General features: G+C 48.1%; 1 protein-coding gene across 4 annotated transcripts in view; it reads right to left on the reverse strand.

The window, feature by feature from the left end:
• Positions 1–3625: 3625 nt before the first annotated feature.
• MAPKAP1 (MAPK associated protein 1) overlaps positions 3626–27977 on the reverse strand; it is a 109079-nt gene continuing 84727 nt past the window's right edge. For 3 of the 4 annotated variants that reach the window (XM_075716635.1, XM_075716634.1, XM_075716633.1), the window contains 4 exons: positions 22964–23104; positions 17714–17851; positions 6677–6774; positions 3626–4435 (listed from right to left, as the gene is read on the reverse strand). In XM_075716635.1, coding sequence (XP_075572750.1) covers positions 4310–4435; positions 6677–6774; positions 17714–17851; positions 22964–23104 — 503 coding nt within the window. In that variant the 3' untranslated portion in view covers positions 3626–4309. The remainder of the gene's footprint in view (positions 4436–6676; positions 6775–17713; positions 17852–22963; positions 23105–27977) is intronic. The other variant, XM_075716636.1, reaches the window with a different exon arrangement.

Below are 27977 nucleotides of genomic sequence, written 5' to 3' on the forward strand. Positions count from 1 at the left end.
GCTCACGGCAGGAATGCAAGTGCCGTTCATCAGCTCCTTGGAGAAATTCATCAGGCGGCAGCGGCGGCGGCGGCGGCGGCGGGGGAATCGCGGCACCGTCCCTGCGCTCGCGCTGCGGAAATGACCACTTGTGCCCCAGTTTAGCCCCAGCTGCCGGCTCGGAGCCCATTACGGCGCGGCGCGTGCTGCCCCCGCGCTCCCCACCTGGGGAGGGGGCTCATTTGTAGTTAAAAATCTATTGTGACTTGTCAGAAAAATGAATAAATGAGCACATTATTTTTTCATTTTGGAGCTCAGCATCTGTTTGTCTAATCAAGAAAGAGAACTGGGAAAGTCAACCAGGGCTGACGCACACATTTTATTTAACTTTTCCTCTGTCAAAGGAGTTTAAATGTGTAATGAACAGGCCATGGTGATTTGAAATATAATCCCATTACTCTGATGAGATTACCGAGGCTGTGAGAGTTCACAAATCATGCTTAGGGTTTTTAGAGCGAACAACACCCTGTTGAGTTTTTCTTTCTTTTTTTGCATTTAAGCAGAGGTGTGCGGGGAGAATAAAACATGACAGTGCTTAACCCTTCGCGCAGCGGCAGCGGCAGCGCGGGGCTGTGCGCGGGGCTGGCCCTCCCCGTGCCTCGGCTGCTGGCGGTGGCCCCGGGCCCCCCGCCGCGGGCACTGCAGCGGTGCCAGGGAGCAGCACCCAGCCGGGGCGCGGGGCACCCTCCCGCTGGCCCCTTTGCGCCCATGCATCCGCACCCTCGTCTCCATCCTCGTCCCAGCGTTGTACTGGGGAGGCCGCACTGGGGTGTGATTTAAGGGGCATTAATTTTAGCCGCAGCAGCGCCCAATACCACACGCCGCCACAGCAGCGCATTTCCATGAAATTCATGGGCCCATTACAAACATGTCTCCATAAATAACCCCCCCCATTAATCTCAGGGCTGCACCCAGGGCTGTACGATGGTTTTTGCCCGCTTGTCCCGGTGCGGGGGTGCAGCCTGTGCTCCCAGCCGGGCCCCAGCCCTGCCACGGCCGCTGGAGGGGCAGCTCCAAAAGCCCCCGGGACACACCAGGCTCCTGCCAGCCTAAACCCAAAGGAGCCGCTGGCTCAAACTGCTTCTCCTGGAGCTGACGGCAAAGCCCTGCAGAGCCCTGGCAGAGCTCGGGTCTGGCCAGGCGCCCCGGGGCTCTCACCTTGGGCGCAGCACGTGCCGGGGTGCCCTCTGCTAACAGATCGCCCTTTTGCTTCCCAGTACTCTGCTAAAAGCAAGGAGGCGGCAAGGGCTCGCCTCCCCACGCTGCGCTGGCTGCGGCTGCAGCAGCCTCGGCCATCCCCACCCGAGAGACCCCTCCCGAGTAGGCAAAGCTGCTCAGCAGCTTTTTCATTCTTGCACCAATCTCGCAGAGGGATGCTCAGCCAGCCAGGAGCACCACGAATGACCTCGGGGGTCTCACCGCAGAGGTCACCCATCTCTCCTGGTGGATTCGGGACCCTCTGAGCAGCATTTTTTTTGTGCAAATATGGGCAAGATGGGCAGCGAGCGGGCGGCCGTGAGCAGCACCGGCTGCTGCAGGCGCCTGGGCTGAGACCAGCCCGCAGGTACGAGTCCCCCGCGGCTCCCGGTGCTGCGAGGGGAAGCATCGCTGGGTGTTTGCACTCGCACAGCACTTGCGCTCCCTGACTCTCACTGGGACTGTGCCCGTGGTTTTTTGCAAGCGCAGACTCTGCTCGCCGAGGTGCAAGTGACCGTAAAACTTCAGGTGGGCATGCAAGCCAGGTCCCCTTCCAACAGCAGAAAATTCAGAAAAGCTCTGATGCCTCCAACAGCTACCGATGCACGTCAGCGAGAAGCCATCCTTGTTACGTGAGCCAGCAGCCACCCTCTTCTGCCGAAGCCCAGTAACAAGGCACGGAAGGAACAGCTTGCTTTTCTGACCCAGTTGAATGCCCATCTGAATCAATTAAATCTACAACTACCGGGGAAAGACCAGCCCAGTGATGGATTTGTGTTCAGCTGCACACAGATTGCAACCATGAGCTCTCATTTAACTCTTTCAGCAAACACTAAGTAGTAGAAACGTCTACTCTGAGGGAGAGGCTGTTCAGCTCTTGAAAAGCTGGACGTTTCCGGAATTTAAGGAAGGTTTCCTCCACGTCGTGCATTCAACTGGATCTGATTTTTGTAAGTAAATTCACTTCTAAACCGTGAAGAGGTCTTTCGGAGCAAATGAACTCATTCCGGGCTCCACGCCTCGCCCGCTCCCCACCAAGCCCTCGGAGCATCCCGCAGCAGCAGCGTCGCATCCCCGGCCGTGCTCTGCGGGAACGCGCTGCGCTGCCTGCCCCGGCTCCGCGGGAAGGCTGCACTCAACGTAAAGCCGGTGGAAGGTGATTTACGAGATGGTGTAAACGCACGTGCTCCGGGCAAGCGACTATGCGCCCACAAACGTTACCACAGTTTAGACAGCAGAGATTTTTTTATTACGTCAATCTTCAGGCTTTACTGAAAGCAAAATAGTGCACATACTGAGTATCTACTTATAATAAATAAACGTAAGTGGGTGGCAACAGCATTACGGCCATGGAAACAAGTAGGAGGCTTCTGCAGTTTCTAATACCGAAGTAGGCAATTTTTTAGTTCACTTAAAAAGAATTGAAACTGGGTGGCAAAAGAACATTCACATAACAACTTTAATGTTAAATAGTTCACAGAGTTGGTTAAAGGAGTCATTTACATTGCATTATTCGAAGGGTCTTTCCCCATTGCATCTGTGCTGCGTCTGCGCATATAAAATACTAAAAAATTTAATATCATACTATAAAATATTGTTTCTCTTGTTTTGCAGATATCATGGAAGACTGTACAGTGAAGAGTGGCCCCCGCGGTGCGGGCAGGGCTCCCCTCTCGAGGCAGCACCGACACCGGCTCTGGGAGGGTTAAACCTTGAAAAACCGAGAACTTAAACGCAACAGGTAAGTGCCAAGTAGACCTCTCTGCCTTAGTGTTTGTTCCTAAACTACGTGTTAAGGCTCAGAAAGTTTTCTCTGTACAAAAGCACGGCAGGACGGCGGGAGAGGCCACGCTGCGGCAGGCGAGGCTGGGCGGCAGCGGGGAGCCTGCTCTGCCTGAGCGACCCGCGGCGCTGCAGCCTGTCCTGCGGCCCCGGCCGCGGGCGAATGCCTCTCGGAACCGAGGGCGCTCCCTTGATACAAAATCCACAGCAGCAGTGCGGAGAGCTCCAGCGCCAACCACTTGGAAAGATTTATGAAGGACACCTCTGGTGAACTGAACCAAAAATGCAGCTCCGGTTCCCAGTAACCCCATTCACGTGTTCCCTGATGTGTTAAGGATGGACAAGGCCAAAATAGTTACAAATCCCAGTACAAGTAGGTCTTATTTTTTATTTTTAAAGACTAATATTAAGAAGAGGTGAAGGCATTTCTCAGGTGCAAGCTGTCTCAGAGAGGAAGAGCAGACCCCAGCGCAGCAGCAGCCGGGGACCACGGGCGGACGCGGGCAGGAGGACGCTCTCCTTCCAGCTGCGGAGACACTGCCCTGGTTTCAAAACACCGTGCTGACTCGAGCAAGTAACTTCCAATAAAACGTACGCAAAGCTGAAAAGCACAGTTAAATAAAAATATTGTTGAACAAAACAAACCACAACAGACTTGACTGTCTCAGCGTTTCTTCACAAATCGGCTCCCCTGCCACGGCTGCTGTTCCCTGGCTCACGGCTGCCTCCTGCACTTCAGCAACAGAAGTGAAACCATCTGGGACTACAGCCTCCCCCCAAAAGAACTGTGCATCATATGGACCTTGAAAAAGATTACATCTGTTTATTAATAGTAAAAATGGATACATTTGTCCTACATTTTGTTTTTAGAAATTTGATCATGTCACAAGCAATACCTGTGTGTACGTGGGTGTATTACAGATGTATATAATTTATTTTAACCAGGCTGTGAAATAATATGTAATCACATCTCTTCTTGTGATTGTACATAATACAGTAATTAAATGATGCCAGTCTACGTCATTCTCTTATTTCTAATCAAAGGAACCTGAAGCGTAACAGTCTTCTTTCCGGCTGATATGGCTCTTTATTTTTGTCACAGGGGAGACTTCCCATCACCAACGAGGGATAATCTTCCAACCGTGAGACACAGGATAATTCAGATTTCTTCCCCGGCTGCTCCTGCCTGTTGGCAGCAGGAGCGCCGCAGTCCTGGCTCCCACCTGTCTCGGGCGGTGGGAAGCACCTCCTCCTCCGAATTCGGCAGACAGGCTCTCCTCGAGGCTAGGCGTTACTGCTGTCCCGACTTCTTCTCCTTCTGGAAGCTAAAGCTTGTTCTCCTGCTCAGTTTTCTTTGTTTCTGAGCAAAATAATCTGCTCTGGCTGTGCTTGCTCGCGACTCTAGAATATAGTTAACCTGCAAGACAAGAAACGGTATTTAATGTCCTCGGTGCTCCAGCGGGACAGCCCGGGGAGGGCAGGGACCCTCGCACCCCCCAGCCGAACGAGGCTTTAGCGAAGCCCGTCAACAAAATGACGGCAGAGACACAACGCGGAGCTCCAGGAGAGCCCCGCTCCGCGTGGGGCCGCTTGCCGGCCCTCCCTGCCACGGCCCTCGGCTCGGCCGAGGGCGGCACGGGGCGGCCACGGGCCCTCGGCATCTCTCTCCCCTCGCCCTTGTCGCCCAAACCTCCGGGCGAACGCAGCAAGTCGTGAAGACCCCGAGCGCTGCTCTCATATAGTCATGGGCTTCAATAAAAGACTTTATCGGCTTCAATAAAAATAATTCTTTCATTACGATGTTTGCATACTCAGCTAATCTCACAGTTTCCCTGTATTTTGGCACATTTTACTTGACGAAAGCATTTTTAAATGATATTTAACAAGCCTGCTATTCCCTAAATTTATTATCTCCAGTGCTTTGTGATAATCACATAGATAATTTTAATGGAAGGTTAATGCAAGAATCAAAAAGATAAAAATGCCCTTTGGTCTGCCATTAGCTGGTTAATATGCTGTGGCTTAAAACTTGCACAATTTTATGCACTGTAGAGTGTTTCACTTTCATTGCATATTACAGCTTAAGGCATAAAAATATAGGGAATTTTCATGGTCAATAAAGCCTCGGTCTTTCTCACTTGATCATGTAAAAAGCCTAATTTGAAAAGTCTGATTCCTCTGCGACTCCTAATGCTGACGGCATTGAAAACAAACTGGTAACTTATGCACAAAATCAGAAAATGTTCTATATAAACAATTGGCAACTTAAGAAAAAACATACTGTTCAATAGTATTTCTCTCTTGAATATTCATGTTATTCATAGCAAATCTTTTTTTTTTTTAGCTTTCTTTTATGGCCAGTCTCAGATGTGTCAAGTGTTCTGGACTACAGTAGCGTATTTAAGATAAAGTAGGAACAAAAGAATTGGCCTAAGGGTTCATGAAGTAAGTAGAAAACCCCCAAAATACATTCACCTTCTACGTTATTAATAAAAATTATTTTCTCGTATGTCAGTTATTTAGCAATCCTCTAAACTCCACACAGAAAATAAAAGCAAACGTAACAGATGGCTTGCCAAAATTACTGCTTTTTACATTTTGAACTGCTATGAAATATTAGCTTACGGAAAATTAAGTTTAATCTTCCAAAAGTGCTACAAAAATTTGTTTCAGAATGTAAGTCAGCATGTGTATGTACCGAGCCACAAGAAAAGCAAACACTTCTGATAAAGCATCATGGTGGGAAAAAGAACCCTTGTGCTTGCACGAGCACCTGTGTTTGGAGAAGCCGCGCGAAAGGCAGGAGAGAAGGGCTGTCCCGGCCGCGGGGCCGCCTCCGCCTGGCCCGGCGCCGGAGCCACGAACCCGGCGTCAGCCTGCGGCCTCCAACACCGCGCCAGCGCACGCTTTCGCTGGAGCCTCCTGAAACCTCCCAATGCTAACTCCGGCTCCGAAAGCGCCCGTGGTGGCGGGACCTTTGCTCGGCCGCCCGCCCTGCTGCCGAGCTCCGCTCCGGCTCCTCCGGCTCCTCGCAGCCCAGGGGCGGCCGCTCCCGCAGCTCCTCGCCATCCCGGCTCCGGGCGAGCCAGGCGCCCTTCCCGGCTCTCCGAGGCCGGGCCCCGCGCCGGCAGCCGCACGGCAGCACCGCGGCGCTTTGCCGGACGCAGGCACGCAGCCCCACACCTCCGGCATGACACGGGGCTTGCAGACCGTCTCACGCATCTGGAGGTGGAAACCACCTGGACACAATAAAATTTGGTGTTTTTCTATGAAATTCCACAGAAAATTGGAATTCTCTTAACTAGAAACAAGTATAAAAGGAAACGTTATACAAAAATATTTTAGTCTAGTCTACCCTTGACTGGCTTAGAGTAGACTTGGCAGTGTAGGTTAATGGTTGGACTGGATGATCTTAAAGGGCTTTCCCAACCTAAACGATTCTATGATTCTGTGACTCTAAATAGGCAGTCTCCCATATGGCTGTTTGAAAATGAATAAAATAATCGGCACCAAGCACCTAGGCTGGTAGGTTAAATGCACCTTCGCGATCCTCGGGCACTGCACCATTCATGTACTTCCAGAGCCCCTTGAATACGTTCATGTCTAACAAGTGGTAAAACACCCAGGATTCTGGGTCACGTTAAAATTTAATACTCACCTTCAGTACAATTTCATTGACAGTAGCAGCATCTGATTCAAAGTAAAGGTGTTTGTAGTCATGATTGCTTAGATATGTAAGTTTAAATATTGCATGACCTGTAAAGATAAGAAAAAAACCTGTTCAGAATATTCCTGTAAAGTTTCAGCAGAGCTTGTGTGCCTGACAGAAGAAAAACACAGATGGTGATCTTAGCATACCATCAGCACAACAGAAGGAAGTAATGAAACGCTGACAGGCTTCTCATGTCATTTCAATTTAAGGCAAGTGGTGGCTTACAGGAGCAGCTGAACCCTATTCAATAAAGTTCGTTTTCCCATCACATCCCCACTGCAGGAAACGCAAAAATCTATCAAATGGCTAGTTAGCTCCCGTTCAGCCCAAGACTATATTTCAGTTAAACTACCACATTAGGACTACTTTATGTAACTACTCGCTGTATAATCATCCCATGCAGAAGATAAGTGTTATATTTAAAATCAAAGGCCAATTAACCCCAGAATCATCACTCCAACCACCTCTCCCCAAAACACCACCCAAAGCCACCCAGTTGCTTACGGCGAAGGCACGTGTCACCGCTGTGAAGTACAAAAGGGTGCAGCGACGATGCCACGAAAGATACTCAAACCAGCAACCTCACCTCCTACAAGCAGGACAACCAAAATGAAAGTACAACTGCAATTTCTACCTACGCAGCGCTTCGCTGGCAGGCTGCTCAGTCCCAAAGGGAGGTTTGAAGGGATTACAGGGACACGAGGTGCGCGGCCAGCCGCCGTGGCTGCCTTTGGGGAACGGCACGGGAACTACCGACCTCGGCAAGCGCGGCAGGCGGGACGGCAGGGACGGCTTTACCATGAAGGTCCGTATGCAGAACATGCAGGAAGGCAAAATATCCTTCACCACTATGGATGTTCGTGGCTTCAAAATTATAATTTAGCATATTCTATACATGATACTTTTCCACCATTTTTCTCCGAACTTACTCAGTTCAAAGGTCAAAGTTAGTAATCTGTAAAGTAACGGCCACGTTACTGTAAATTCAGGTCTTTCCTGGAGGAAAGCTAATTTGAAATCTTATTTACATTATCTAATTCTCCAGATTTCCAAAAAGTGACTGATATATGATCAGATCTGTGGCCAGAAAATTTGAGACACGAGTATTTTATTGTGGCATGTTAATTAAACACCATTATGATGCACTAATCTGGAATATAAAGTCTATATTGAAAAATTGGCTAATAATAATAAAAAAAACCCCCTTTAAATCATTTGACAAATGATGCCTCGGTGGTACTAAAAATGCGGGAATTCCTAGCCACAAGCTCATTAGCATGTTAATGCATGCACGCCAGGCTCTGCCTGGGACTGAATTCAGCATCTTTATGATCCCGAAAGCGCCCGGGCACTGCTCCCGGGGACGTGACGCAGCACCGCGCCCCATCAGCCACCACAGTTTTCCTTGGACATTTAATATTACACACAGTTACAGAAACCGATTACTAAAAATGAAAATGGCACAAAACACGGTCTGGAGGATTCCAACGAGGTTCTTTGTTTTGGGTCTTGGGAGGTCATCGGGTGGTTCTTGGTGCGGGTCAAGACTCCCTTCACCCGGTTTAGATGTTTTGTTCGATGTTTTCTTCCAGCCGAGGAGCCCGCTCTCCCAACGCTGACCTCGCCGGCTGCTCCGGAGGCAGCTGCCCGCAGCATGGCTCAGCCGGTGGGAAATGCCGGCGGGCTCTGAAAGCGCCAGAAGCCGAGGAACGGCCTCGCATCTCCCAGCACCCCTCTCCAGCCGGTTCCCTGCCCGCGGGCTGGCAGTCCTTCCCCGGGAACGGGGAGGCAGCAGCGGGGCGGGCGCGGCGCAGGCAGGGCCACAGCACCCAAATCCACCCCACCCACAGCACCCAAATCCACCCCAACCAGAGCACCCAAATCCACCCCTCCCACAGCACCCAAACCCACCCACCCAGGGCTCCCCCAAACAAGCGTCGAGCTGCCCTGTCAAGCCAACAGCGCGGACACAAAACCTCTTAACGTGTGTGTTGCTTGCATGGCGGAGAGCGGGCTGGGCGTGCAGCCGTGCGGCCGCCCGGTAGGAGCGGCGCAGGCAGCGTCGGACGCAGGGAGCAGGAAGAGCCAGCGTGCCGCCGGCGGGCTCCTCCGGAGCTCTGCCGCCCTGCCAGGCACCACCCCGCAGAGGTAGGGCACGGAACCACAGAATGAAATATTAATATGAAAATTAAGTGAGAGCACAGCCTCTGTCATGCCTGATGAAGAAACCCTCCCCAGTACCCCCACCTTTCTTTTAAACCGGCGATTTACTCCTCCTTTCCGGCAAAAGTATTTCTACAGCTGACAGAAGCAGAACGCAGAAGTTTATTTCAAGCACTTATTTTAGGATTGTGAGGAGTCAGCTCTTTCGATGACAATTAGAGCAACAGATGCCAATAACAACCTCGCCGTGCCCTGTAGCAGGAGGCAGAGCTCGCCCTGCTCCCCCCGGGGAGCCCAGCGCCGTCCCCGCGCCACGCCGGCACCCCGCACCGCTCCGGCACAGCACGCCGGGCAGCCCGGCGGCCGCAGCACAGCCAAGGGCAGCGCTCGTGCTCCCGGTCCTGCCGGTACGGAGGCTGCTCCGGTCCCCGCCTTTCCGGCAAGGCGCTGGCTGAGCCATGGACCCGCGCTCCTGCACGGACTCTCGGGAGTCGCAGGGGATGCCGCGCTGCCGCGGTTATGCACAACCTGCCGTGCCGGCCGCGTAACCCGGTCCCATGCCCTGACAGGTGATTTAGTGGAAAGAAGCTAAGAAGACTTTTCTTTAGAAAGCCCCATTACAGCATTATGTTTATGTGCTCCGTGTCCACATTATACTATTTACAGCGTGAAATATTAGTTCATTGAAATCGTAACTGGCACTTTGCTCTGCTACTATTCTAGCCAGATGGAATTTATGAATTGTGAGATTGATTTCCATTTCCAAGAGTGCTTAAATATGTGATGTACCTCTTTCCAATAGAGCACCACCCTTGACAATTCAGAGATCAATAGGAACTTCAATGGTTTTATATTTCCATATAAGAATATCTGGTAACAAACAGCAGCAGCTCAAGTGGCTTCTACCGCATGTGACGGCAGAATTAAAACAAATGCAGATATTGCACGAACGGCCTCATTACCACGACTCCGACGTGAACAATGGTTTGGGGTCCTTTAGCTCGCAGGTCTGAGACACAAGCGTTCAGCTCCAGCAGCCGCCACTGCCCTGCCCCGAGACCACGCAGCAGCGTATTTCATGTCAGCCACTGCAGCGCATGGCAGGGGTGAACTGAACAGGGGGAACCTTCAATATTTTGCAACCAGAATTCATCGGCCGTACAATGGAAAATACACGTTATTCCCAACTACGTTTATCTGCTACAACATTTATGGAAGGCAAATGAAATGACGGAAACTCATCTGTTATCACGGGCTTCTGTCACGACGTAGGTGCAACCCACAGGGCGCGCTCCGCCAAGCCGAGCAGGTCTCGTGCGGGTGCCCCGCGCCAGCCCCGCTCCCGCCGTGCCTCCCCAGCCCGCGCTGGGGCTAACCTCACCGCGACAGCAGGAAAACAACATCCTACCGTAGGCGCCCTTTGGCCTCCGCTCTGAACGCTGATAAATCTTTTCTTCCTCTCAAACACTAATAGGTTCCTGTGTGGTTACACCTGGAGAAATGCCTACAGCAGGCTCGGGCGGAAGGGCAAGATGCTAATTCACTGCAAAGGAGGAGAGCTCATTTATTCTTTCAGCACGATGTCTGAAATTCAATCGTGTGGCATATCTCCTAATTTTGACGTTACTTTACCGCCAAAAAAAGTGAAGGAAGAGGCTAGTTACGGCATAAGCAGCGATCCTCGCGAACCCAGCAGCACAGCCAGATGCAAAGCCGCTGCTGGCGTTTCTCCTCCCTGTCTTGCTCAGGTTTGGTGAAACAGCCCTCGCGCAAACAGCAACCCCCGCCCCGCGCTTCACCCCCCAGCATCTCATTGCTTCCGTGTCTACATGCAGCAGGTAAGAAATACTGCCGAATGACAGTTGCCAGAATTACTGACTGAAAAGTGCTTACACACTCATTGGTAAATCTTCTGCAAATTTCTGCAAGTTACAATCTTGGGAAAATAGACAAAAACTTTGCCGTCTACCATACTTCACTTGAAACAGGCGAAAAAAAATTTCACTTTTTAATCTAAGTAACAAACTCTTTATCAGAGAGTCAAAAAAAATACACTTTTTGCCTGGGAAACATTGGAAGGATTTGAATTTGCACAAGAAAAGACAATTTTTTTTTTACTGAATCTGCCAAGACTAGAAATAGTTTTTCTTCTTCCTCTCCCATCCCCCCATTCAGGCTGTACCAAAAGCCTCCTTTTCTCTTGCCAGTGCACTCTTTAAAACAGTATGCACTGAATTAAATCACTAATTAGACAGAGGATGAAAAGAATATTCATGAATTGGACAAAACAGAAAACAAACACTGGGAAATGCAAATTTATGTTAATTTTTCAATATACCTTGATGATTGCTTTGTCATTACAGGGCCATAAGGCAGAAGTCAACAATTAAGAGTTATTAGTGGAATAAATAGCTAGAGAAAGACCTCTCTGAAGAACAAAACACTTATGGGCATCATTTGACATCATTGCAGATTTTCACCATTTCAGAAATCATGGCTACAACAGGATCAAACCTTGAAATCTCTACTCACAGGCTCAGAAGGCGTTACAAAGAATTAGAAATATACTGGTAAACAGGCAAGGAGCGACGAAAATAAAATCCACGAGCGATGTTTCTGTACAAAGACAGATTTACTTAAAACACTCCCATGGGGTAACCTCTGCTCACCAACCACTCTTATATTTAATCTAAAAGCTTTGGGGAGGGACTCTGTGTTTGAAATCCATTTGTGCTACCTCAAAAACAACGCTGTGACCCTGGAGCGGGGCCTGAAGGTCCTACAAAAATGCAAGTGTTGCATTACCATCAAAACACCCATCCTGACAACCTCTAATAACAGGAAAACTTACAAGTTATCTTCTAGAGGGACGTCACGAGTTGCACTGCAGCCCCAGCCGATTATCAGGGATATGGTACCGAGCCCGCTAAGGGACACAGACTGAACAGGAACGCTGTCCTGAGCGTGGAAGTGGGGTTAAGCCCGTTTCATGCAAGCAGTATTTACCTGAGCGGTACATATTTTAGAGGCGACGCCTCCTTCACAGGTAGTGACCGCAGTCGAAGTCATGGATGAAATCCTGACCCCACCGATATGAGTGGAACCACCGATGAGTTCGGACTGCGCACCACGAACCTGGTGGATCTCCTTCCAACCAAGGCATTAAGTGGGAACAAATGATATCGATGTTAAGAGAAAAAAAAAATAGCTTTCCCTACAACTCAGGTCTTTATATTCTACTGTAGGCTTACTATAAAACATTGCTCTTAGTGGATGTCTTGTTTCCAGATGTCCTGAAAGCAGAGTTGCAATTACAGTGCTGCATACAACCACTTTATGTCAAATTCTGGTAACTATTCACACATCTGGATTTTTTTTTTTCCCCAAAGCCTTTTGTTTCTTCTTCGAATTATTATCGAAGGCAGAATACTAATAAAGATTTTTGCAAGAACAGTGAAAATTAAGGTGGAACTCGGGGTTGCCCGAAACCTCTTCACCAGCAACCTTGTTTGGGAAAAAAGATGATAAATAAATCAAAATGCACTAAGCAGCGTTTCCACATGGCAATCGCCTCCTTCATTGCGTCTGCACCTCATCAATCACGCCATTGTCTGCTTGAAAGGCGAGCCTTGTAAATGTCATATCCACTCAAGCCCAAGGAGAAGCGAATCAAAATGCAGCAAGGAGTTTTAATTGGATAGTGTAATTAAACTAAAAAACCCCAGCAGAATAGCTTTGACAGGATAGATGAAGACCCCTTTTAATAGGGCTACAAAACATATTTGTTAAAAGGATGAGGCAATGCACACTCCCGATTGTGCTCCAGAGTACTTTTATGGAAAGGCTGTTCAATAGGGATGCATTTAATAAGTTGCAGCCGCGTCCGTGGGGCGGCAGGCAGGAGAGTCTCCCGCAGGACAGCCGAGCGGTCACCGAACCGCTGCCCGCTCCTTCAGCCGCGCCGGCAGCTTGGCGCGGCTCCCGGCGCCGCCGGACCCCTCCTCTGGCGGGGCACGGCCCGCGAGCCCTTGCCAAAGCCGCGGCCGCTCGCGAGGCCTCCGACGCCCCTGGCCTTTGGCCGGGGCTCAGGCTGGCCCCCCGAGCCGGGCACCATCCTGAGCCTGCCGCAGAAAACGGGAACGGCAGCAAGCCCAAGCGCCATCTGTGCCGCCGCTGCCTTCCCTCTGAGGCATTTAACCGCTCTGCAAACGGCACGTCCACACGCGTTTGCGCGCATTTCTTTCGGTTACAGACTTCGAGATTTCTTTCACTCCAAGCCTCAAGTTTGGGAACGTTTTCTCTGCTGAACCTATTTTGTACCTTTTGATCAGAATCTGGGATTAGTCTCCTATCAAGTACGAATTTTCTCCTATTATTTCACCCACCGCATTCTTCACAGCGGGAACATGAATATTAGGAACTACCACGCAATGTTTTGGGCACCATTTGCAGAGCACACAGATAAATGTTGCCTCTCTGCTCCGGCTCCACTGCAGGGCTCTGAGCAAACGTGCAACATCTCTATTTAAGCTCCCCAAGCAGCAGGAATCCATGCCTTCCCAATGCTTTCTGCATGTTTTTAGTCCTTTCACAACCCAATAATGAATTCATTAAATTAGTACTACCCAACGTGCATAATCTGGGGGATCTGGATACTGAATTAAAACATCAAATACCTTTAGCTTTAAATGAAAACTACATAAAAGCGTTTCAGGCATCCCTTTGGCTATCACTTACAGCCAGTATGAATACTGCTAGAAAAGCTATTTTCGTGCAGATGTGGAATTCAATGGGAAAGACTGACTCGTGTAGCAACATCAATCAAAACGTCGGCTCCGCTGGCAGCTCTCGACAGTAAGGCAGGTTCAAAGGTCACAGGATAAAGAAAAAGCCAAGCTCTGGTTCAGCTCTAATATCTCCTCGCTAGAAGTCTTGCAAAGGTACCTACCCCCCTTCTGTACCAGGCGGCTTTCATTAATCTTCTTGCCATCTTTTTTAACTAGTCATGCAGAACCGCTCGATAGCGAGACATATAATGGGGAGGCCCTGTGCCTATTACCAGGTTAACACTCTGTTAAGCCCCAGTGCAACAATGGAATAAGAATTTAAAGGAAATCTTAAGCTGTAGGGTGCAAAGCAGGCAATTAAATTACAAACCGAAGTTACCAATGTACTCCATGACCTACAGAACACCTTTGTTTAGACTACCTTAATATTAAGGATATTTTGACCTAGCAACTGAGATGTATCTGCTTTACTAAACCAAAAAAAAAGCAGAAAAAGGATCACAGAGGATGTTTCTTCAGTGCTTCAAGTAAATTATCAAATAAATCCGATTTCTGCAGCTATGGTAAACCACACATGAATGGAAGAACCCCGCGTATTTTGAAAACTGTAAGTCTGCCCGACTGATTAGCCTCTGTGCCACTAAAAGGCCTGCCCTGAGGTCTGCTCAGCCCTCCACGCATCCGCGCCGGCTCGGCGCTCCCGCGGTGCGGATGCCGAGGCAGCCTGGCAGCCCCGGCCCTCGGAAGGGACGGCCACGACGCATCCATCACAGCCGCACTTTGTCCACGGTGCACTTCGTAAAAAGGCAGCGGTCAGTGACACTGAAGTTTCTCCCTTGTCCACGTAATGTAAGAGACATTAACAGAATCAGATTTCCTTTATATTACACTATTGCAAAGGGATATAATTGTATTAAACGTATTACGTTGCTTCCTTAAGACTTTATATTATGTACGCTTAATTGAGATACAAAGCTCTTTTCAGCTATAAAAATGACAACTACTTTATTAAGGCTTAAATCTTATTTCTCAATGATAGGATGCTTCCTTTCAAGGTTCAAAACATTCAGAATCTCTTGTGATAATCAGACCGAACCTGATTTAAACAAGCCGTTTATACACAGTGTTTTCAGGTTCTAATGGCATTTGATCGAGCCAGCAGGGACATTACCTCTTCCCTCTGTCTAAATTCAGGGAGTCTGATTTAATTTACAAATAAAAATTCAAATGCTGACCCAGGCCTACTACAAGGGCAAACAAAAATCATCAGCCATTCCTGCCTGCAATACCCACACTAATGGCAGATTAGATGCCCAAGCTTTCTAACTTCATTTTCTGTTTTCACTGCATGCAGCTCTTAGTTCTGCGAACTCACAGCACAGGAAAGGTTCAAGCCCGTCCAGAACTCTGAGTCTCTCCGTAAATATTCACAACACGTCACCTCTTGTTGTCGAGTCCTTTAACACTCACACAAGTGCCACTAAAGCTTCGCTGCATGAACCTGTCTTTTCAGAGAAAACTAACACAAAATAAGCACGAGGCTCTCCACTACATCGATACGCAATTTCTGCGTTCACATTTCTGCAGAAAAGTACCAGTAAAAACTCTGAAATCTCTTTAATCTGCAGAAAGTAAGAGCTAACGGAATATAAAACTGTGTTAGCTACCATGTTCAGAAGAGCAATTGTTGCAGAAGCCTCCAGTTACACTGTTCACAGCGACCAAACTCCACTCCCTACACCCCTGGCCCTTACCAAAGCGTAAGGTCGCATTTGCAGGCTTCTGAGAACCCTTCACCTCTCTTCAGAATTACAAGAAGCCAGTCTAGCAAGGCAGCGCTCAACCTCATTACAACCCCAACTGCCAATGTCTGGGGAAGGCAGGCAGCTTAACAGAACAGACACTGTTTTCACCCGGTGTAACTGTACAAGCACTGCTACATGTGCAGAACACTTCTGAAAGACGAGATGGAGCGTGTTTGTGTTACAAGAGATAAAAACATGAAAACAAAATATATTGCAGAACTCAAAGACCTTATCTTTACTCAGCCTCTCTTTCTTTGCAATAATTCATTCAAGGAAGATCTGGGAATAATTTTTGATGTAAACTCTGCTACAAACATCTATCACTATGCTGATAAAAATCACAGACAAAACTTGTGAAATACAGTGAGTTTCATTCCTTTATGCTACTAAAATAACTTTTTTCCATTTAAAATTCAAGAGATACTGATCTGCTGTTAAGAGTGCCCCAAAATGTATCATTCTGAGCTGTCACACTAAAAGTCTGGCCCAAAATAATGACTTTGGAACATCTTTAGCGAATCAGGAAGAGGTCAGCAGATTTCAGGAGGAATTATCTTCTCCTTTTGGAACTATGCTGAACACTTATTTAATAGGAAAAGTTTATGACGGCCACATGAAACTGAGAAATAAAAATCCTCAGTATCATAAAGGTTGCCTTTGTCGTAAGCTGTCAGCATCCTCTCCAAAGTGACCACAATTCTTCATTCAACCATCTCCATGTGAAGGTACTGCCCTTCCGCTGCTGGACTCCATCTGGGGGTTGAAATTCTGCTCCTTAGTTCTTCCTGGGCTGGCAGGATTTGGGCACAAGCACCATTTCCTACAGCAGCGGGTGCTGCCTCGGGCTGAAGAGCCCCAACCCCTGCAGGACGCAGTTCTGGCGGTGTTCAGGGACAGCCTGAAGGTCTCAGACGAGCGTGTTGATGAAGTGTGAGCTGGAAACCTCGGCTTTCAAGGCTGGCTTTTCAGATACAGCCTTGTTTTGTGGGCACAATTTTACCACCACAAGCGTTTGCATTTGAAATGAAATGCGGCTACAAACTCAGAGGTGTTAATAAATTTACAAGCGCCAACCTGCACCTTGAACTACAAAGGTAACCATCACACATTTTGGACTGCCGGGTCATTAGGGAAGTCTCTCCATGGAATCCCAAGGACCATGAAATCTTGCTTGGAGAGACAGAAAAGGAAGACAATGACTGGAGTAGGAACATGGAAGTAGGAAGGGGTAATGAAGGGGAGAAGGATATAGTTCAATAATTGCTGATAAAATCTGTGGTAGCCATAAATTTACTCTTCCAAGAGAATTCAACAGATCATTACCTCTGTAAATATGTATCACATAATTCTCCCTCTCTGTCACCTTGCAGATAAGTACTTAATACTTAGCATCCCTACCCTGCAAAAGCACAAGTGCAATAAAATCCATCTGAGCTTTTGAACCGCAGTTACTTTTTGATAGTAGACAGTTACATTTTGGCACCACCGGGAGACATTGCCCAATCCCCCCAGGGCCTATCTTGTGCTTTTTAAAACAAATTTTATAGATATAGACTCTCATTACTCCACTGATACAACAAGCAAAAGCACTCGGCTTTTGAAGTCGCGCTCTGAACGTAGCAAACTCTGACCTCTTGTTGATGACTGGCTGAACCGGGACGTCCAACCCATCCTCCGGCTAGCTTAGCTATCACCGCTGGCCACGCACGGCCACTGCTTTCCTGAAACCGAACGCTCAGAGCGGTACGTCGCAATCCCGGTGACCCTGCAGCCACGGCTGAAGCAAATTTAGACTGCGCTGATACTTACTGTATGCCTGAGATCCTCAATTGTACCTAAGAAATTGTTTAAAACCAGTCTGGATGTTCAGACGTTCAAAAAAATTGCGAGTACGTTGAAACGTGTATTTGCCTAGCATGCTGTGGGGCTAGAGACCAGCTAGGCAACGCCAGCGTTTCCTTGGTATGACAGCGTTAGCAGCTACCGACAGCGGGCAAGGAACGCTCTTAATGACGCCGTTAGCTGTAAGCAGTGTTAAAGGACACTCAGAAAACGTGTCTCTGTTTATGTTGTGTTCTCTATAACAGAATCGAGTCAGATTAAAAATGTCCTGTAATGAATAAAATACACCTATAGAAAGAAAAGGACATGGTAGCAATAATTCTTTGGGCATCTAACACATACAGGGAGGGAGAGAAGAGAGAACATAAATAAAAAGGACTACTCACTTGGGCTTTTTTCTTCCGCAAGGTCACAGGCACAGAGGAGTTCAGAATCGATTGAAATGGGTTTCTGCTTAATCCAAAACTTAGTGCTGGCCTTCTGATTAGTAACAGGGTCTATCTCTACCTTGTCTCCAGAAATACCTGAGATGAGAAAGAATAGAGAGCCACAATAGTGATCTGTTTAAGCGATTTCATATCAGCCATTTGACACACTTTATAAATCTTAAATGGGATGAAAGTATATTGCCCTTTTGGGCTTTCTGAAAGCACAGGAGCTTTTGAAACCCAAAGCAAATGGTTATCAAACTGCATTGATAATCTGCATTTTATCCTCCTGCATAAGCATACCAACAAGAAAGAAATATCACAGCAAAAATCCTTCTCAACACATACAGAGCTCTTCTGGAAGCAGTAGCTGCATGAGCTGCAAGATTTATAAAAAGATACTGCTAGTTTTTCAATCACCACTATTATACGTAATAGACACTATCACACACGGTCCCTGTTCTATCTCCTGCACAGTGTACAGGCTTTATCCTCTACAGGAGAGGACAACACCCATTCGCAGCGCTACAGAAACGCTCTTTGTGTTACCCAGATACTCATAAACAAAGACATCCAGTCCCAGAGATGCTCTGCGTTTTCACACTGCTGGCGTTTTAAAGCCAGCTCTAATTAGGCTGCTTTGAAAGCAAGCTGAGGATTTGTGTCGCTCCTGGCACGGGCGCCGGGCCCCGCTTCCCAGCACGGGCTTCCCCAGATGGCTGGCGCTTCGCTACTGCTGCGTGCAGGCTGACCCGGGCACGGCGCGGAGCCTACGCACACCTTTTGTGAGCGGGACTCGAAAATTCCTCTTCCCCCCTCCACGCATGACTCCCGAAGCCGTGCGAGAACAGCCTTTCCAGCGGGACGCTGCCAGGGCGGGCTGAGGGCTAACAGCGTGCTGGAACCGGCCCGGGACGCTCGCTGGAATTTACAGCGGTCTCTGTCGCAGCACTGCGACGCAGAAGCCCTGCTACGTCGCGCTGATGAACAGAAGCTCGCTGTTCAGTAGCTGTTGACACGACTGAACAAACTTCCCGGTGTGCTTTTTACATCAAGATGTCTGGAGCCTTAAAAATAATTACATCTCTTCCGTCATGAGTTATAGGTGAAGCTCATGAGAAAGTGGCAAAAGGAAGCAATACAGGAAAAAAGTATTGAAACATCATTTAACTCTTGCATCTCTGGAAAAACAGCAGAGAGAACCTTCTCCCTCTTGAGGGTTTTGGCTGCGACGCTTTCAAATACATTTTTCAGTGAGAAGAACTTGTACCATCAACTTCACATATTTTCCTTGGCTTGGCTTGTCTGAAGCACAAGAAAACCTAAAGGAGCCGATGATAAAACTTTTAAGAGATGTGACAAAGTAAAAGTAAGATGCCACACGTGTAACGACTCTCCTGAGCCCTCCAAAATTAACTCAGTATTTCTCCAGGTCTGGTCACAGCTTCAGAATTTGCAAACCACGTTCGTTTGTATTTTATGCAACTCTCAAAGCAAAGCAGCCAGGCAGCGAGGAGCAGACCCCGCAGCGGGCTCCTTGCGGCAGCGCTTTCCGCTCACGCCAGGTTACCCTCATTTTAACCCTGGCTGTTCAACAGGTCATAGCAACGCCACCAACGCCTCCCGCCTTCCGCTAATCCAAGAACGCGCCTTTCATCAAGCATACGTCACATCAGAGGGATCACGTTTCAATTAAGACTTGTATCAAGAGTCCAATTAACGCAAGGACTGCTAGAACTAGGTAATTGGAGCAGGCTGATGCTGTATCTGGAGCCCAGTTTGGTTTGTGATTTAATTTTGGACAGATTATTTAAAATCGGCGTTGTTAGTTCACTGTAATCGTTAATTACTCAAAATGGCATTTTCTGTAGTTTAAGGAAAATATGCGAAGTTGATGGTACAAGTTCTTCTCACTGAAAAAGTCAAGGCAAATTCTAAAAATAAAGGTGCAAATTCTTTGTGTGCGAGGGTTGTTTCCCCATCCCTCCCCCTACAAACGTCACCCCTGAAAATATCCTTAAAAAAATTTCTCTGTATGGTCCTGCAACTTCAGAATTCACAGTCAGTCAATACTGTTAATGCACCTTGTTAATTTGATAGGATTTGTCAGGTAACTCCACTGGAAAATTATATAAAACTGTTCCAGATGAACAGATGATAGTGACATGAATTAAAGTGATAGAACAATAGTGGAATATAAACCAGAAATGACACCCAAAGTGGCTGTTGATTTATTGCCATCCTGAGTTTGGTTCTGGGCTTCCATGTATATTAGTGCTACAAATCTGGGTCCATTTAGCAGAGAGATGCTCATACATACATCACCAGCTCCTGTTCCAAGCCAAGGTCACTCCCCATTGCATCAATCTTTTCAGCAGAGGCTACTTCACCAAGCATGGATTTTGTAACCATCTCAGATGTAACAGACTTCCTCCTCTTTCATCTTTTTTTTATCATGTAAAATACACTTTAACTTCTATTATTTTTATCTGCAAATTGTTGCTGTATACTTCATCCATTATTTCTGTATCTCGACATCACTGGCTTAAGCTCACACACATCCAAAGAGCACATTGACAAAGAATGCTGTCTTTTTTGTGTTATTGTTCTCACAATCTGTATGTGTTGAAACCTAAAATCAAAACAGTATTGTGTATGTGGCTTCTGCAGTCTCTGTATCGCAGCACAAATTAGTCATACTCAAAAACCAAGTAAAAATGCTTCTCCTACTATTTTTTTTAATTCATTCATTTTATCAAAAGAAGTGTCAGCGATGTATTAGTCCAGTAAGACTGTTCTGTTCTTGCTTCCTTTGTTGGGGTCTGCAACTGCCCCCCCTCTTTTGAAATACTTGCCAGCAGGAATTTTCCAAGACAATATGCTTCTTTTAGTTTTGCTAATGTGATACGCAAGCAAATGTGTCTCATTCCCTCACAACGTGATAGAACCTTTGTGAAATTGTTGAGAGTACTACTGTATGTGCATTACACTGTAAGATGAGCTAAAACATAAAACCCCACACCTTAAACTGCTACTGCTAAAGCCTTCCACTGTCATAAAGCCACCGGTCAAAAGGCGGCCATTCCTCTCGTGGTCATTTACGTAGCGCTTTTTACTAGAGAACTATGCACGACGTACAGAAGATCGAGCTTACTCCAATATTTTTGGTAAACCTTGCTTCAAATTCAACGATCAAGCCTCAAAACAGCTAAAACATTTCAAAAAGTACCAGCACGCAAACAGTAATTCGCAAACGTAGCTCAGGCTATCGCTACCTGTTGTATGCAACCGAAACGAAACCCAGCACAGAACCTATTCAAATCCAGTGACGTCTGCACGCCTTACAATGTCGGAGCAGACAGCACGAGTGGAGATGAGCTGCGCCGAGTGTCTTCTCCACCACTTCTGGGTTCTGTCACATGTAAACACCCTTCCACGTGAAGCCTGGGAAACTGGGACTCGCCCCCCAAGCCACATGGATATTTTCAGTGTGACCACTGCACGGTATTTCAGCTAGCCTGACAGCCGATACGCTGCTGCGCAGCTCCCGACACCATCGATACCGTCAATAAGGAGCAATGGAATTATTTTGGATTCTCGGCATCTGCTAGAAAAACTGTCGCTTTGCTATGGCTGTTACATAAAACTGATGACATAAAAATGCTACAGAGAAAAGTCTTTGCAACCGGCCATCGTTAAACTGACACAGACTACTCCCGAACCACGGTTACTGATGAGCGGTGAAAAAAAATTAGACATCGTTTTTTACATTTCAGATTGCACGGAGCAGTCCATCACTCGCAGAGGACGAACACGTTAACACTCAGCAGCCCTAATCCAAACAGCACCTCAGTGCTTATTGTACAAGCATTGCTCTTCTAATATCTTTAAAACATTCATGTGAAAACCCAGCAACATACGCTTATTTTGACTTTATTTAGAGATTTTGATGCTGTACGTTTGCCCAAACTTTGAATATCTCACTGGAGTTTTCTTTGATTTTTAAGAAGTAATGACATTATAAAAGTCACGTTGTCAGTGTAGAGCCATCAAAAATATACAACTTCACATACTGTTATAGAAGGGAAATTTTATGGTCCTTACACTACTGGACAGGGTCAGCTCCTTCCCTGCTACACAACTTAAGCCATTTGTTTCATTTAACAGCTCTTCTCCCTTAACCATTTATCTTTAGTGATCTGTCATGACCTTTTCAAGCTCTCAGTTCTGACACTTTCCAGATACAGTGAGTGAAACTTCACTGGAAGCAAACTATCACACCCAGATAGTTTGCTCAAAAGCAGAAAACATGCCCAGCGCTGTCCTGCTTCAGCACCAGCATATAAATCCTTCCTTAACAAGACAGTTGAAAATAAACTAAGAAAGCCTCTTCCGTAAAAATTTTAGAGACAAATACTTTTATATGTGCTTAAGGATGGAAGAATGAGGAGACTGTAGTGACAATAATACAGAACTGCTATGGTGTAAATTTAACAATTCTACTGAATTCTACAGAATAAACGTATTTTGTAAACATTACGGCACTTAATATTTTACTGCTGAATCATTTCTTTATGGAAGGTATTTGCAGGAATGTCACAGGTCACCTACCAATGCATCATTAATCAAATTTTCACAATTTAAACACAAAGATAAAAAGCCATTCAATCATTTTAAAACAGTAATGGGGCTTTTATAATTCAAGATTCTGTCATCCCTTGGCCTTCGGGTTTTCAAAAGCATTCAGAAAGCTAATAAGGACAATATAAAACCCCTAGTTTTATTTTGTTCCACCTGAAATTTCCACTTGGTTGTTAAAACCTTTCACTCTCAGAAAAGGAAAAACCTAATCATTCCCAATTTTGCATAGCCTCATTTAAAAATAACAAAACAGTTGGCAAGAAGCTTTCCATTAGGAAGCCTAGATTAAAAAAAAGAGATGGGGTCATTAAATAATGGCCTTCTTTCAGAAGAAACATGTGCTAGCTGATTGTGGATAATAAAAATACTTAAGTATTTTCAACTGAAAGCAATTTTTTTAACTGCTGAAATACTAGCACCACTCTGAAGCGACATGCTCCACGATAAAATAGACCAACATGGTAACGATTGCTTTAAAAACATCTGCGACGGACAGTCAGCTGTTAGAGATGGCCAAAGGTTTGAACCATTCCATTTTCCTGAGCGTTATAGTACGGATTGATTTACCTAACTGAACATCAGTGGTGAATCGAAGCCTATGGATCATGCTGACTTTGAAGGACTTGTAATGGTGGCTACTGAGCATGTCCTGAACTGTAGCTATATCGATCTGAGGGTCCTCCTCCGAGACCTCTTCTCCTCTTGAACCTGCAAAAGAAGCCAACAATAATGAACGAGAGCTATAAAATACGGCACACAATTCAGCTAGCATGTAAGTACGGCTGCGGCGTCCGCAGCTGCAGATGGCTTTTTAAGAAAGAACAAAACGCTCAAGTCCACGTCTCTGGGAGGAGGAAATTCTCACCCTCCGTCCAAAGACAGAATCCCTAATTCATTACGGACATTCGGACACGCGCTGGCATCCCACGCGAAGAGCAGCGCAACGTCCCAGCGGCAGATTCTCGCGTGACACGAGGCGCCCCTGGAGCAGGGACATCCCCGGGGGCTGACCGGGTGGGATCCCCGCCGGGACGCCCCCAGCCCGTTGCCCCCGGAAGGAGCCCGGCGAAGGGGGGCCCGGCCCCAGCCAGCGCGGCATTTCCAGCTGCCGCCCGCGACGCACGCGCTGGCGCGCTTCCCCCGTGTTTCAGCATCCCCCCACGTGGGATGTGACGCTGGCAAAGCCTTGGGCACGCTGATCTCAGCCCCGCGGCACCAAAGCTGCGCTCTATTTACCGATTAGTATTCTCATTACTACTGCAGGTACCGGCTTTATAAAAGGTAACATCTCATTAAGCCGAAATGCCAATTACTGAAAAAATATAACTCACTTCAAAGATTTTTTTTTTAACATTTTATGACGTTGGATTAACACCAATTTAAACATTACTATAATGCGATATATAATTTTGTGCAGAGTAATTTCTATGCCAGCTGCTAATAAAGCATCTCAGCTCTAAATGCTCATTCAGATGCTGTTAGATAAAGTGGTATAAATATGTTTGAAAACTGATTTAGCTTCTTACAGAAGATATTGAAGAATGACACGTTTTGTTTAATATCCCAGCTAATGTAGTCCTAAAAGCTGAATCAACTGCCAGTTCAGAGTCCTAAATTTGCTGCAGGAGATTAATGAAAACTTTATATTTTGCTGAAATTTTAATAACAGGAAGATGAGATGATGGAATTTTAGTACGGGTCTTAAAGATCCAGCAAAGCAGGCTAAGAACTTGTCAGATTTTTCGGTATTAATTTTGCTCGAGAGTTGCACAGTCGGAGCAGCCTCAACGCTAATGCTTCCCGCACCGACCTTTCCCTCTGGGGATGTGAATTCCCATCCCGCTCGGGGATCTCAGCGCGCAGGGAAGCTACGGCGAGTGTCCACGTTTAGGCCCCGATGACAAGGGGACGGTTTGCCAGGAAAGGCCACGGCTCCCAGGGGAGGAAAACCCCGGCACTCGTCTCGGACGCGTCCCGCTGACGCGGAAGCAGGCTCCCTTTTAACAGGGCAATTCGGAGTTGCAGAAGTACACGCCGCTTGCGTCGGCAAGGGAGACTGTCGGGGTGGTGGCCGCAAGCAGGACAAACGTAGGCGCGAGAGAAGAGAAACCCCACCTGAGCACGGAGCGTTTTTCCTGCTGGCGGAAAGCGTTCCCTTTGCTATCTGTGAATTCAGGAACAAACGTCACTGCGTACGATAAATATCTTTCACGTCTGTATCAAGGTAAGGTCAGCATTTGCTGTTAAATGAGTCAAAATACGTGCTGGGAGCATAAAGGAGGAGACTATGATTGACATTTCACAGGCGTTCGGCTTTCCACCCTGCCCAGAGGGGAGCGGGCGAGAGCGGTGCCCGCGTCTCGCCGCCCCTAACGCAGCCTCCTGGCACGCAGCTGGGGAGCCTTCCCTGGGGAAGGGGGACAGCGAAGGGTTAAGCTACGAATTGGGCTGTGCCATTCGGCTTGAAAGAATTCCAAAAATCAAATGAAACAGGCTACATGTGAATTTATGCAGAGCCATCTTAACATTGCAACCACTCTATGCTCCAGAATGACAAGATAAATTGTAATGGCTCCTTCAGAGACATTACAATGTATTTTGTCAAAGACCCCTGTGTTAATGTCTCTATACTATGGATTATCATAATGTATCATGTCAAACCCTCACGCTGCAGTACTTCACAGATACACTGAGATATGTCAAACTTTTTGGTGCACTTAAAAGCATCTTGAAACACCGTGGCACGGCGGTGCCTGAAAGCAAAGCAGGAGGATGGCAATGGCGCTGCTGCCCTGCAGCCGAGAGCCGAGCGGGACCCTCTTCCACCGACGGAAACCAGCGAATCATAGAATCACGGAATCGTTTAGGTTGGAAAAGACCTTTAAGATCATCCAGTCCAACCATGAAACGCCCCTTCAGCCCCGCCAGCGGCTCCCAGCCACGCAGCCGGCCCCGTCCCGCAGCGCGCGGGCACAGCAGCACGCCGCGCCGCCGTACGAGCCGCGGCACGGCGGGACCCCGCGGCTACGCCTGGGGACAGGCAGGGACGCGGCGGGGCAGGGGAGGACCCGGAGACGGCGACACGGCGCGAGCCCAAGCAGCGCGGAGGGGTCACGGCTGGCAGGGGGGAGAGGAACCCCGAGCCCCGCGCACGGGCAGCACCGCATACAGCGGGGGCTTAAGTGCAGCGTTATACCTAAAGAAGCGTGAGCACCGACAAACCGAATGGGTAGCGGTAAGAAATTCAGAAGTAACACAAAGAACGGCAAGACGTTAACCTCGCCCTCACACCTCCTGCGAAACATTCGTAAAACAAGCTCGAGACTCGCGCGACGCTCTGCGGGCACTGCTGCCTTTGCGTTCCCGGCCTCGAGCCGCCCCAGCCTCGCCGGCCACGCCGGGTTACCGGCAACGTGGGGATGCTGCGGGTGGATTTCACACAGTTACTATGAAGCTGAGTCTTCTCAGATTTCACACACCCGAATTAAAAGTATTAGAAAGAAAAGTGGCAGCTGCCAGATCATATCCAGGGGAAAAAACTGCCACTGTAACTAAAACCGTGAGCACCTCGTCAGTGCCTAAGCTGCAGAGGCATCCGCTGCCGCAGCCGGAGCAGCCCAACGGTGGGATTTTGCTCTGGAAGCCTTTCAGATCCGCCGCGTATCGGTAACCTCTGCCGACTTTGTTTTATGAAGCTTTGTGAATGGATTCAGGTTTACAGAATTTCTACAGTTGCTGCTCTTGGGAGAGCAGCCAGGAACTCCACCATCAAAACAGATCATCTGTCTAAAGATGGCAAGACACACGGACCCCTGAGGGTGCATTGGATAATAGCAGTAATATCAGTAACAACAGAGAGAAATGCCCTGCAGGGAAAAACCTGACTGCAGAGCTTGGCATATTGCTCTTACCCCGCAGCTCTGCGAGGATGTCTGCGAGACTGCCGGCGTTCAGCAGCGGAGGGAAGAGCCATCTCCACCAGCTGATTGGGGGAAAAAATCATAAAAATATTTTCCACATGCAAGCAGCTGTGAATAAACCTGTCAAATATTTACAGGCCTGTCAGGGTATTTGTAATGGAGATCACAGTGTGGCTTTTGAATGTAAAAGCTTCTGCTGGGGAAGACAATCAAGTAAAGTGGATGCTCCAGGTCTCTTATTTAGCCCAGGAGCCGCCCCAGCAGTATGGCTCTGCTGGCAGGGAGACCGCTCCGTCCTGGGAGGAACGGATCCCGACTCCAGAAGCAAACTCCTCCACATAACGACACGGAGACTCAGTTTGCAATGACCTCTGTATTTTCTCCTTACAGTCTACCTAATTAAGATTTACCCTGTGAAAGAAAAAAGTGAAAAAAGCTGAAGGCAGGTGTGGGATGAACAAGGCGCGAGGCAAGAACCTGCACGAAGCGCAAAGCACAGTTACGAGGGAGGTTATTTCCCTCAGCCCAGGACAGGGTTTAGTTATTGGGAAAGCAGGGTGGGAAAATCCACGAAGGGAGCAGGAAAAGAACGGCTGGGAGGAAGCGCGTGCTCCTGCCCCGCCACCCCCAAGCCAGGGACAGAGCAGCGCGTGGCACAGCTAAGCAGGGAGCCTCTCGGTTTTCCGGCACCCTGGCACCGCCACGCGCGGCGCCAACCCTCCCACCCCAGCCTGGGCGCGCGGGCGCGGGGCAGAACGACGGCGGTGCCCAGCCGGGCGCCACCGGCATCACTTGAGGGCCACCCCCCGCCGCCTTTGACAGGCTCTACTCCTTACGACTGCCCGTTCTCAGCAGCAGCTGCAGGCACCCTGGCACGGCTGCCCCCCGCCGCGCTCGGGGCTGCGCGCCGCACAGGCTGCCCCACGCTGCTGAACTTGAAGCGCAACGCAGGTTACAATTAAGTTAGGTCTGGCTCGGCGGGGAGCACGGGCAGCCTGCGTTGGCAGACTCCGTCTCCCGGGCAGAGCTGCAGACACCGCGCGGCCGACGGTGTTCCCACAGAAGTGATGTTTTTAAATCCCTGAAACCAAAGTCACCGTGTGAGAACGCACGGTGCGGGACGGAGGGAGATGCCATACAGAAGCGTACGCATCCCATGCAGCTACGTGTCCTTTTTTCTTTATCCACCTGATTGTTACCAGCCCTCCTGTCTCGGCCCTCATCAGAGGAGGGACTGACAGCAGCGAGGCTGCTCTCCATCTCTGCTCAGCCTGGCTGCGCAGCAAAACCACACGAACCATTAAACTGCAGCCTCCGACTTTAACAAAGAAAAATGGAGTGGTGTTTTCTGCCCACAGAAGTTGAATAAAAAGCAAAAACGGTACCAAGGGCTACCTACTTTTATGCTTTAAGACAGCCGCGTGGTGAAGCACTACGGCGCTTTAGAAGTCACAGCCAGGGCACTAGCTCGCTGTCTCTACATTTGATGATCAGCCAGAAAATTGACATTTCCCAGTCCGGAAACAGCACTTGAAAATCTTTATGCTGTTGTTGGGGTTTTTTTTGCTTTGTTTTGTTTTGGTTTGGTTTTTTTAAACCAGGTTCAGTATAGAGGTAGTATTCTTGCTCAAGCACTTGAATCACTGTGAAATACAGAGTTT

This window comes from Pelecanus crispus, chromosome 9, assembly GCF_030463565.1.
Source record: "Pelecanus crispus isolate bPelCri1 chromosome 9, bPelCri1.pri, whole genome shotgun sequence".
In the NCBI taxonomy this organism is placed as follows: Eukaryota; Metazoa; Chordata; class Aves; order Pelecaniformes; family Pelecanidae; genus Pelecanus; species Pelecanus crispus.